The sequence below is a fragment of the Dendropsophus ebraccatus genome, chromosome 5, assembly GCF_027789765.1.
Source record: "Dendropsophus ebraccatus isolate aDenEbr1 chromosome 5, aDenEbr1.pat, whole genome shotgun sequence".
NCBI classification, from domain to species: domain Eukaryota; kingdom Metazoa; phylum Chordata; class Amphibia; order Anura; family Hylidae; genus Dendropsophus; species Dendropsophus ebraccatus.
In genome coordinates this window covers 9,138,112-9,151,779 of record NC_091458.1, presented here as the reverse complement: position 1 = coordinate 9,151,779, position 13,668 = coordinate 9,138,112, and the positions used below count along the sequence as shown (strand labels likewise).

At 45.8% G+C, this 13,668-nt stretch overlaps 1 protein-coding gene across 6 annotated transcripts in view; it reads right to left on the bottom strand.

Annotated features, from left to right (window-relative positions):
• ARAP1 (ArfGAP with RhoGAP domain, ankyrin repeat and PH domain 1) overlaps positions 1 to 13,668 on the bottom strand; it is a 99,087-nt gene that overhangs the window by 41,124 nt on the left and 44,295 nt on the right. For all 6 annotated transcript variants that reach the window (XM_069969435.1, XM_069969436.1, XM_069969437.1 and 3 more), the window contains 4 exons: positions 11,972 to 12,078; positions 11,603 to 11,802; positions 10,392 to 10,477; positions 3,094 to 3,276 (listed from right to left, as the gene is read on the bottom strand). In XM_069969435.1, the coding sequence (XP_069825536.1) occupies positions 3,094 to 3,276; positions 10,392 to 10,477; positions 11,603 to 11,802; positions 11,972 to 12,078 (576 nt within the window). The remainder of the gene's footprint in view (positions 1 to 3,093; positions 3,277 to 10,391; positions 10,478 to 11,602; positions 11,803 to 11,971; positions 12,079 to 13,668) is intronic.

Sequence of the window (13,668 nt, the reverse complement as noted above, 5' to 3'; positions counted from 1 at the left end):
CTCATCCTCCAGAGCTGCACTCACTATTCTGCTCTTACATCATGTCTCATCCTCCAGAGCAGCACTCACTCTTCTGCTGTTACATCATGTCTCATCCCCCAGAGCTGCACTCACTATTCTGCTGTTACATCATGTCTCATCCTCCAGAGCTGCACTCACTATTCTGCTGTTACATCATGTCTCATCCTCCAGAGCTGCACTCACTATTCTGCTCTTACATCATGTCTCATCCTCCAGAGCTGCACTCACTATTCTGCTGTTACATCATGTCTCATCCTCCAGAGCTGCACTCACTATTCTGCTCTTACATCATGTCTCATCCTCCAGAGCTGCACTCACTATTCTGCTGTTAAATCATGTCTCATCCTTCAGAGCTGCACTCACTATTCTGCTGTTACATCATGTCTCATCCTTCAGAGCTGCACTCACTATTCTGCTGTTACATCATGTCTCATCCTCCAGAGCTGCACTCACTATTCTGCTCTTACATCATGTCTCATCCTCCAGAGCTGCACTCACTATTCTGCTGTTAAATCATGTCTCATTCTCCAGAGCTGCACTCACTATTCTGCTGTTACATCAAGTCTCATCCTCCAGAGCTGCACTCACTATTCTGCTGTTACATCAAGTCTCATCCTCCAGAGCTGCACTCACTATTCTGCTATTACATCCTGTCTCATCCTCCAGAGCTGCACTCACTATTCTGCTGTTACATTCAGATGGAGGCCGCTGCACAGACCTGGGGGTCTCCAGACTTTATTTTCTCCTCTGTGAAATAATAAACCAGGAGTCTTCATCCCAAGTTCTCAGAATCAGCAGAAAGCAAGGCCGCTGAGTCAGCATATAGGACTGGGGGGGGATGTCGGACCCCAGTCTCACATATCATGTACCCAGAATGCACCACTGTACACTGCACAGTCATGGGATGCAGCAGTATACGGCATAATAATAAAGCACCAGGTGCTGGGGGGCACCTTAGGGCTGAGTGTCGGGATTACATGCTGCCCTGGAATGACCCCAGTGTTATTTACCCCCTGCTTTCTCCTCTGGGCCAGTGTCAGTCTTCACTTTAGTTTTGCATTTTGTTCCTGAACAAGGGAGCTCAGGATGAACAATGAATCAGAACACTGTGTTCGCGCCTGGCATGAGGCCGCTGGACACAATGGCCGCAGCACAGCTGGCCCTGTATACTGTATACTTTCACATTCCCCAGAGCAGCTGACTCTGCTGAACCTGCAGAGAAAGGGCCCGAGCGGTCAGCAGATCAGAGACGGACAGCGTCCAGGGGCCCAGACCTGAACCCCCACCCCGGGTCATAATACACAGACCCGAACCCCCACCCCGGGTCATAATACACAGACCCCAACCCCCACCCCGGGTCATAATACACAGGCCCGAACCCCCACCCCAATTCATAATACACAGACCCGAACCCCCACCCCGGGTCATAATACACAGACCCGAACCCCCACCCCGGGTCATAATACACAGACCCCACCCCGGGTCATAATACACAGACCCCAACCCCCACCCCGGGTCATAATACACAGACCCCACCCCGGGTCATAATACACAGACCCCAACCCCCACCCCGGGTCATAATACACAGACCCCAACCCCCACCCCGGGTCATAATACACAGACCCCAACCCCCACCCCGGGTCATAATACACAAACCCCACCCCGGGTCATAATACACAGACCCCCACCCCGGGTCACACCCCGGGTTATAATACAAAGACCCCAACCCCCACCCCGGGTCATAATACACAGACCTGAACCCCCACCCTGGGTCATAATACACAGACCCCAACCCCCACCCGGGGTCATAATACACAGACCCCGACCCCCACCCGGGGTCATAATACACAGACCTGAACCCCCACCCCGGGTCATAATACACAGACCTGAACCCCCACCCCGGGTCATAATACACAGACCTGAACCCCCACCCCGGGTCATAATACACAGACCTGAACCCCCACCCCGGGTCAAAATACACAGACCCCGACCCCCACCCCGGGTCATAATACACAGACCCCAACCCCCACCCCGGGTCATAATACACAGACCCCAACCCCCACCCCGGATCACACACTAGTGATAATACACAGACCCGAATACTACTATACACTGATATGGATGATACTACTATACACTGATATAGATGGTACTGCTATATACTGATATAGATGGTACTGCTATATACTTATATGGATGATACTGCTATATACTGATATAGATGGTACTGCTATATACTGATATGGATGATACTGCTATATACTGATATGGATGATACTGCTATATACTGATATAGATGGTACTGCTACACACTGATATAGATGACACTGCTATATACTGATATGGATGGTAATACTATATACTGATATGGATGATACTGCTATATACTGATATAGATGGTACTGCTATATACTGATATGGATGATACTGCTATATACTGATATGGATGGTAATACTATATACAGATATGGATGATACTGCTATATACTGATATAGATGGTTTTGCTATATACTGATATGGATGATACTGCTATATACTGATATAGATGGTACTGCTATACACTGATATGGATGATACTGCTATATACTGATATAGATGGTACTGATATATACTGATATAGATGGTACTACTATATACTGATATAGATGGTACTGCTATATACTGTAGATGGTACTGCTATATACTGATATGGATGATACTACTATACACTGATATAGATGGTACTGCTATATACTGATATAGATGGTACTGCTATACACTGATATGGATGATACTGCTATATACTGATATAGATGATACTACTATATACTGATATGGATGATACTACTATATACTGTTACAGATAACACTACTGTACACAACCTGCCATGCCTCACATTACCCCCTTCACATCTGAAAGTAAGATGGCATTGCTCCCTATAACATGCCCCCATAGGTCTGGGATTATTCAGTCTCTGCCCCCCCCCCTTACAGATTTACCATCCAGGACTCTGGAAAAGCTGGGTGACAACCACTGTATGCGTTGTACTAGGGCAGGTTGTCACCCTCACATCCCCGCCTCTGTCCCCTACCTTGTTGAGCTCCTGCTGGTTCCCGAAGAGCTGGTGGTACCTGCGGTACTTGCCCTCGCGGTACTTGGCGCTGATGTAGGTCCGGCGCTCCTGCGAGCTGCTCCACTGGTCGATGGCCTCGCTGGGGGGCACATTGGCCGCCCAGAACTTGTTACTGACCTCATTACAAAGTGTCAGGAAAAGCTGAGGAGACAGGAAACAATACCATTACTGAGCTGCGGGGAGCGCTAATCCTCACAGCAGATGGGCCTGATAAATAGATCAGGATCCCGCCACAGTAACCCCTGCAATGCCAGGCTCCAATGTACTGAACACCCTGCACTGGGGGATGTCAATGCTGAAACAGCTCACTGCCCAGAGGAGTTGTCATAGTCATCCTGTAAGGTATTGTACTTTGTGACGGCCAATGCTGAAACATTCCACTGCCCAGAAGGGCTGTCATAGTCATACCGTACTGTACACCCTGCACTGGGTGATGGCTAATGCTGACACATTCCACTGCCCAGAAGGGCTGTCATAGTCATACCGTACTGTACACCCTGCACTGGGTGATGGCTAATGCTGACACATTACACTGCCCGGATGGGCTATCATAGTCATACCGTACTGTACACCCTGCACTGGGTGATGGCTAATGCTGACACATTACACTGCCCAGAAGGGCTGTCATAGTCATACCGTACTGAACACCCTGCACTGGGTGACGGCTAATGCTGAAACATTACACTGCCCAGAAGGGTTGTCATAGTCATACCGTACTGAACACCCTGCACTGGGTGATGGCTAATGCTGACACATTACACTGCCCAGAAGGGCTGTCATAGTCATACCGTACTGTACACCCTGCACTGGGTGATGGCTAATGCTGACACATTACACTGCCCGGATGGGCTGTCATAGTCATACCGTACTGTACACCCTGCACTGGGTGATGGCTAATGCTGAAACATTAAACTGCCCAGAAGGGCTGTCATAGTCATACTGTACTGTACACCCTGCACTGGGTGACGGCCAATGCTGAAACATTAAACTGCCCAGAAGGGTTGTCATAGTCATACCGTACTGTACACCCTGCACTGGGTGATGGCTAATGCTGACACATTACACTGCCCAGAAGGGTTGTCATAGTCATACCGGTCTGAACACCCTGCACTGGGTGATGGCTAATGCTGACACATTACACTGCCTGGATGGGCTGTCATAGTCATACTGTACTGTACACCCTGCACTGGGTGATGGCTAATGCTGACACATTACACTGCCCAGATGGGCTGTCATAGTCATACTGTACTGTACACCCTGCACTGGGTGATGGCTAATGCTGACACATTACACTGCCCAGATGGGCTGTCATAGTCATACTGTACTGTACACCCTGCACTGGGTGATGGCTAATGCTGACACATTCCACGGCCCAGAAGGGTTGTCATAGTCATCCTGTAAGGTGTCAGTCCTCACTGTAGCTCTGGAACTATATTCCTTGGCAGCAAAGTGCAGGTTGGATGGATTGTGGTACAATTTCCGATAACAATACACTATAAGGCTGGGTTCACACTGAGGAATTCTCGAGGAATTGAAGCAGAATGTTTTCTGCTTAAATTTCCTCGCCTATTCAGCTTTGGCAGAATAGGAGCAGCGGAATTCAAGCGGAATTCAAGCAGAATTCAAGCCCCATTGACTTCTATAGGATTCCTCTAGCGAAATCCGCCCAAAGAATGGAGTTTTCAGCGCGGCAATTCTGCTGTGGGAACAAATAAGCGGAAAGCCCATTAAAGCCAATGTACATTCACAATGTTCATTCTTTACGGGTGGAATTCCGCACGCATTTTGCCGCGGAATCCGCCTGAAAATCCGCAAGAACTCCTCAGTGTGAACCTACCCTAATAATCAGGGCTGTGGAGTCGGTAAGCCGCAGCTCCGACTCCGACTACTGAATTTTATCAGGACCGACTCCTGCTCCTTCATAAATGGCCGGTCATATATAAGGGGAGTTATATATCACACTGGGGTACAGCAGCTTCTCCCTAATGTCCTACATGATCCTGGGGCGACTTCTGAGGGAATATATACTGTATATAAAGCAGCTTCTCCTGTGTGTGCAGTGGATGCAGCCAGTCTCCAGCCTCCATGTCCTGAACTACTCACAACTAGACTAGATGGAGCAGGTGGTCTTTTCCTGCTGACATCTTCTATGTTTCTAACTAAATATTCACCAGACACACAGAAACACTGCTAACAATGCCAGATCCCTGTGATATAGAGGTCACACATAGTGATATAGAGAGGTCACACATAGTGATATACAGGGGGTCACACATAGTGATATAGAGAGGTCACACATAGTGATATACAGGGGGTCACACATAGTGATATAGAGAGGTCACACATAGTGATATAGAGAGGTCACACATAGTGATATACAGAGGGGGTCACACATAGTGATATAGAGAGAGGTCACACATAGTGATATAGAGGGGGTCACACATAGTGATATAGAGAGGGGTCACACATAGTGATATAGAGGGGTCACACATAGTGATATAGAGAGGTCACACATAGTGATATAGAGGGGTCACACATAGTGATATAGAGAGGTCACACATAGTGATATAGAGGGGGTCACACATAGTGATATAGAGAGGGGTCACACATAGTGATATAGAGGGGTCACACATAGTGATATAGAGAGGTCACACATAGTGATATAGAGAGGGGTCACACATAGTGATATAGAGGTCACACATAGTGATATAGAGGGGTCACACATAATGATATAGAGGGGTCACACATAGTGATATAGAGAGGGGTCACACATAGTGATATAGAGGTCACACATAGTGATATAGAGGGGTCACACATAATGATATAGAGGTCACACATAGTGATATAGAGAGGGGTCACACATAGTGATATAGAGGGGGTCACACATAGTGATATAGAGAGAGGGGTCACACATAGTGATATAGAGAGGGGTCACACATAGTGATATAGAGGGGTCACACATAGTGATATAGAGGGGTCACACATAGTGATATAGAGGGGTCACACATAGTGATATAGAGGGGTCACACATAGTGATATAGAGAGGGGTCACACATAGTGATATAGAGGTCACACATAGTGATATAGAGGGGTCACACATAATGATATAGAGGGGTCACACATAGTGATATAGAGAGGGGTCACACATAGTGATATAGAGGTCACACATAGTGATATAGAGGGGTCACACATAATGATATAGAGGTCACACATAGTGATATAGAGAGGGGTCACACATAGTGATATAGAGGGAGTCACACATAGTGATATAGAGAGGGGTCACACATAGTGATATAGAGGGGTCACACATAGTGATATAGAGGGGTCACACATAGTGATATAGAGGGGGGTCACACATAGTGATATAGAGGGGGGTCACACATAGTGATATACAGGGGGTCACACATAGTGATATAGAGGGGTCACACATAGTGATATAGAGGGGTCACACATAGTGATATAGAGGTCACACATAGTGATATAGAGGTCACACATAGTGATATAGAGGGGGTCACACATAGTGATATAGAGGGGGTCACACATAGTGATATAGAGAGGGGGTCACACATAGTGATATATAGGGGTCACACATAGTGATAGAGAGGGGTCACACATAGTGATATAGAGGGGTCACACATAGTGATATAGAGGGGTCACACATAGTGATATAGAGAGAGGGGTCACACATAGTGATATAGAGAGGGGTCACACATAGTGATATAGAGGGGTCACACATAGTGATATAGAGGTCACACATAGTGATATAGAGGGGTCACACATAGTGATATAGAGGGGTCACACATAGTGATATAGAGGGGTCACACATAGTGATATAGAGAGGGGTCACACATAGTGATATAGAGGTCACACATAGTGATATAGAGGGGTCACACATAATGATATAGAGGGGTCACACATAGTGATATAGAGAGGGGTCACACATAGTGATATAGAGGTCACACATAGTGATATAGAGGGGTCACACATAATGATATAGAGGTCACACATAGTGATATAGAGAGGGGTCACACATAGTGATATAGAGAGGGGTCACACATAGTGATATAGAGGGGTCACACATAGTGATATAGAGAGGGGTCACACATAGTGATATAGAGGGGTCACACATAGTGATATAGAGGGGTCACACATAGTGATATAGAGGGGTCACACATAGTGATATAGAGGGGGGTCACACATAGTGATATAGAGGGGGGTCACACATAGTGATATAGAGGGGTCACACATAGTGATATAGAGGTCACACATAGTGATATAGAGGTCACACATAGTGATATAGAGGTCACACATAGTGATATAGAGGTCACACATAGTGATATAGAGGGGTCACACATAGTGATATAGAGGGGTCACACATAGTGATATAGAGGTCACACATAGTGATATAGAGGTCACACATAGTGATATAGAGGGGGTCACACATAGTGATATAGAGAGGGGGTCACACATAGTGATATAGAGGGGGTCACACATAGTGATATAGAGGTCACACATAGTGATATAGAGAGGGGTCACACATAGTGATATAGAGGGGTCACACATAGCGATATAGAGAGGGTCACACATAGTGATAGAGAGGGGTCACACATAGTGATATAGAGGGGTCACACATAGTGATATAGAGGGGTCACACATAGTGATATAGAGGGGTCACACATAGTGATATAGAGGGGTCACACATAGTGATATAGAGGGGTCACACATAGTGATATAGAGGGGTCACACCTAGTGATATAGAGGGGTCACACCTAGTGATATAGAGAGGGGTCACACAGTGATATAGAGGTCAGCCATAGCGATATACAGGGGGTCACACATAGTGATATAGAGAGGGGTCACACCTAGTGATATAGAGAGGGGTCACACAGTGATATAGAGGTCAGCCATAGCGATATACAGGGGGTCACACATAGTGATATAGAGGGGTCACACATAGTGATATAGAGGGGTCACACATAGTGATATAGAGAGGGGTCACACATAGTGATATAGAGGGGTCACACATAGTGATATAGAGAGGTCACACATAGTGATATAGAGAGGGGTCACACATAGTGATATAGAGGGGGTCACACATAGTGATATAGAGAGGGTTCACACATAGTGATATAGAGGGGTCACACATAGTGATATAGAGGGGTCACACATAGTGATATAGAGGGGGTCACACATAGTGATATAGAGGTCACACATAGTGATATAGAGGTCACACATAGTGATATAGAGGGGTCACACATAGTGATATAGAGGTCACACATAGTGATATAGAGGTCACACATAGTGATATAGAGGGGGTCACATATGGTGATATAGAGGGGTCACACATAGTGATATAGAGAGGTCACACATAGTGATATAGAGGGGGTCACACATAGTGATATAGAGGGGGTCACACATAGTGATATAGAGAGGGGGTCACACATAGTGATATATAGGGGTCACACATAGCGATATAGAGAGGGTCACACATAGTGATAGAGAGGGGTCACACATAGTGATATAGAGGGGTCACACATAGTGATATAGAGGGGTCACACATAGTGATATAGAGGGGTCACACATAGTGATATAGAGGGGTCACACATAGTGATATAGAGGGGTCACACATAGTGATATAGAGGGGTCACACCTAGTGATATAGAGAGGGGTCACACAGTGATATAGAGGTCAGCCATAGCGATATACAGGGGGTCACACATAGTGATATAGAGAGGGGTCACACCTAGTGATATAGAGAGGGGTCACACAGTGATATAGAGGTCAGCCATAGCGATATACAGGGGGTCACACATAGTGATATAGAGGGGTCACACATAGTGATATAGAGGGGTCACACATAGTGATATAGAGGGGTCACACATAGTGATATAGAGAGGGGTCACACATAGTGATATAGAGGGGTCACACATAGTGATATAGAGGGGGGTCACACATAGTGATATAGAGGGGTCACTGTGGGTGTGGGGGCACGCCATAGCACACACACACAGCCTGCTACAGCCATAGAACACTTAAGAAAACCCCCACACTGAGGACAGAGGTTACTGCTACACTACTTATGTCTTCTCCTCCTCTATATTACACAGGATATCTTCATATTACACTGCTGCTCATATACAGTCATCCAGAAAGAGACCAGCACAGATCTCCCCCCACACAATGGACTCTTCTAGCTCAGAAACAAACTGATAAATAGTGACCGTCAACTTTTCCCCGACCATCCCTATCTAGTAGGGACAGTGTCCTATTAGAATGTTGCTTATAATATATATTGATGAGCAAAACTTTAAAAAAAATAAATAAATTAAAGCTGGAGTTGGTACATTTTTTCCGACTCCAACTCCAGCCAAAACTAGCTCCGACTCAGACTACACGACTCCAACTCCACAGCCCTGATAATAATACACTATATCAGCTCATCCACCCGCCGCCAGGACATGAAGGTAACGCTTCAGCACAAACATCAGCTGATCATAGGGGCCGAGCGACGTCCAGACACATATTCCAACACACGGACATGTCTATGGGATTAACCCCTCACAGACCGCAGCATCAGAGATCACAGAATGATAAGGAAGTCTACAAAGTACTGTGAGTGATCGAGGGTGAAGAGATGCACACAGTGACAGGCGGTGCAGGTGCACACAGTGACAGGCGGTGCAGGTACACACAGTGACAGGAGGTACAGGCAACAGGCTGGCAGTACAGGGGCACACAGTGACAGGCGGTGCAGGTACACACAGTGACAGGAGGTACAGGGGCACACAGTGACAGGCGGTGCAGGTACACACAGTAACAGGAGGTACAGGGGCACACAGTGACAGGAGGTACAGGGGTACACATTGACAGGAGGTACAGGCGGCGCAGGTACACACAGTGACAGGCGGCGCAGGGGCACACAGTGACAGGCGGCGCAGGGGCACACAGTGACAGGCGGCGCAGGGGCACACAGTGACAGGAGGTGCAGGGGCAAACATACAGTGACAGGCGGTACAGGGGCAAACATTGACAGGAGGTACAGGCGGCGCAGGGGCACACAATGACAGGCGGCGCAGGGGCACACAGTGACAGGCGGCGCAGGGGCACACAGTGACAGGCGGCGCAGGGGCACACAGTGACAGGCGGCGCAGGGGCACACAGTGACAGGCGGCGCAGGGGCACACAGTGACAGGCGGCGCAGGGGCACACAGTGACAGGCGGCGCAGGGGCACACAGTGACAGGCGGCGCACCCCACCTCTATCAGCTCCTCTGTCCAGATCTTGTTGTCCATCTTGAGACTCCGCACTTTGCTTATACTGGGCCCCAGACTGCGGTGTTCTCCTATAACAATTAAGATATAAAATAATGTTCGTATTCATCTATATACAATAATGTAGCTATATATATATATATATATATATAGTCAGTCACTGCTAAAATTACCAACCCCGCTACAGGAATATCCCAGAGTGACATCTCAGACAATAGGATTTAGCAGATCCCTTTATTTTATTCTAAATGTCCTTCACATCATGTCTGAGGACATAGCATAGAGGTTATACTTATCACACATCACAACTATAATACTGCTCCTATATACAAGAATATAACTACTATAATACTGCTCCTATATACAAGAATATAACTACTATAATACTGCCCCCTGTATATGGGAATATAACTACTATAATACTGCTCTTATATACAGGGATATAACTACTATAATACTGCTCCTATATACAGGGATATAACTACTATAATACTGCTCCTATATACAGGAATATAACTACTATAATACTGCTCCTATATACAGCAATATAACTACTATAATACTACTCCTATATACAGGATTATAACTACTATAATACTGCTCCTATATACAAGAATATAACTACTATAATACTGCTCCTATATACAAGAATATAACTACTATCATACTGCTCCTATATACAAGAATATAACTACTATAATACTACTCCTATATACAGGATTATAACTACTATAATACTGCTCCTATATACAAGAATATAACTACTATAATACTGCTCCTATATACAAGAATATAACTACTATCATACTGCTCCTATATACAAGAATATAACTACTATAATACTGCTCCTATATACAGGGATATAACTACTATAATACTGCTCCTATATACAGGAATATAACTACTATCATACTGCCCCCTATATACAGGAATATAACTACTATAATACTGCCCCCTATATACAGGAATATAACTACTATAATACTGCTCCTATATACAGGAATATAATTACTATAATACTGCCCCTATATACAAGAATATAACTACTATAATACTGCTCCTATATACAGGGATATAACTACTATACTACTGCTCCTATATACAGGGATATAACTACTATAATACTGTTCCTATATACAGGGATATAACTACTATACTACTGCCCCATTTCCCCCTGTATCGTGTTACTTTCTCACCTGCGCACTTCTTGCAGATGACCACGCACAGGTTGACCGATGCCCAGTCCGGGTTGGGGCAGCCACAGTCGGCACACAGTCGGTTGGATTCCACAGACCAGATTTTTTGGGCTACCTCAAAGTTGGAGAGGGCACCGGCGACTGACTGCATCATGGCTTCCACCCAGTCGTTCCTCTCCTGTTCATTATCTGCGATAAAACTGGGAGGGAGCACAGAAGGATGAGAGAGGAGAGAGGCGACCGCAACACAGAGCACCGACTATACGACTACCAGGACTAGCGGCCATGATGACACGCTGTGGCGGAGGAATGGTCACAGTGACGGTAGATGCAGATGGTGCACAGACATGATACCCCCGGTCTCCTCACCTGAAGGTCTTGTACGGCGTGGTCAGGTCAAAGCTCCTCTTGTCCACCTCCTTCACGTTGCCAAGGTTCATGTCGATAGAGGTGATGCCCACTCCAGATATAAAGTCCTGCCGGGGGGGCAGAAATATCACCAGTGTGCAGAGGGGCAGGTGACACATACAGGGCAGGTGACGCATACAGGGCAGGTGACCCATACAGGGCAGGTGACGCATACAGGGCAGGTGACGCATACAGGGCAGGAGACGCATACAGGGCAGGGGACGCATACAGGGCAGGTGACGCATACAGGGCAGGAGACGCATACAGGGCAGGTGACGCATACAGGGCAGGAGACGCATACAGGGCAGGGGACGCATACAGGGCAGGAGACGCATACAGGGCAGGTGACGCATACACGGCAGGTGACGCATACAGGGCAGGTGACGCATACAGGGCAGGTGACGCATACAGGGCAGGGGACCCATACAGGGCAGGTGACCCATACAGGGCAGGTGACGCATACAGGGCAGGTGACCCATACAGGGCGGGTGACCCATACAGGGCAGGTGACCCATACAGGGCGTAGTATATACTATGTGGTGTAGTACTATGTGGAGTATATACTTTGCGGTGTAGTACTATGTGGAGTATTTACTTTGCGGTGTAGTACTATGTGGAGTATATACTATGCGGTGTAGTACTATGTGGAGTATATACTATGCGGTGTAGTACTATGTAGAGTATATACTATGCTAGTATATACTATACTATCAATAAAAATTCGTTTGTGATTATATTACATCTGGGTACAGTATATTTTTTTGTAGGTGTATATGTATTGTTTTGCTGTTGTAGCACCCAGTAGGTTATCCCCATATATATTACATTTTGCATTTGCTTGTTATACTTTGGGTAGAATATCAGCTACTACAATTTTTGTTTGAGAGTATATACTATGCGGTGTAGTACTATGTAGAGTATATACTATGCAGTGTAGTACTATGTACAGCATATACTTTGCAGTGTAGTACTATGTGGAATATACATTATGTGGGGTAGTCCTATGTGGAGTATATACTATGCAGTGTAGTGCTTTGTAAAGTATATACTTTGCGGCGTAGTTCTATTTACAGTATATACTATGCGGTGTAGTACTATGTGGAGTATACATTATGTGGGGTAGTCCTATGTGGAGTATATACTTTGCGGTGTAGTACTATGTGGAGTATATACTATGCGGTGTAGTACTATGTGGAGTATATACTATGTGTGGTAGTACTATGTAGAGTATATACTTTGCGGTGTAGTACTATGTGGAGTATATACTATGCGGTGTAGTACTATGTGGAGTATATACTATGTGTGGTAGTACTATGTAGAGTATATACTTTGCGGTGTAGTACTATGTGGAGTATTTACTATAGCACTCTGGAATCAAGGGCGCTTTATAAATAAATAATAATAATAATGTGGAGTATACACAATGTGGAGTATATACTGTGTGGTGTATTACTATGTGGTGTATAAACTGTGTGGAGTATATACCATGTAGAGTATATACTATGAGTACAGGGTCACTGACCTTACGTTCTTGTACAGGTAGACGTTATACTATGTGGAGTATATGTGTAGTATATACTATGTGGAGTATACACTATGTGGAGTATATACTATGTGGAGTATACACGCAGTATATACTATGTGGAGTATAAGTGAAG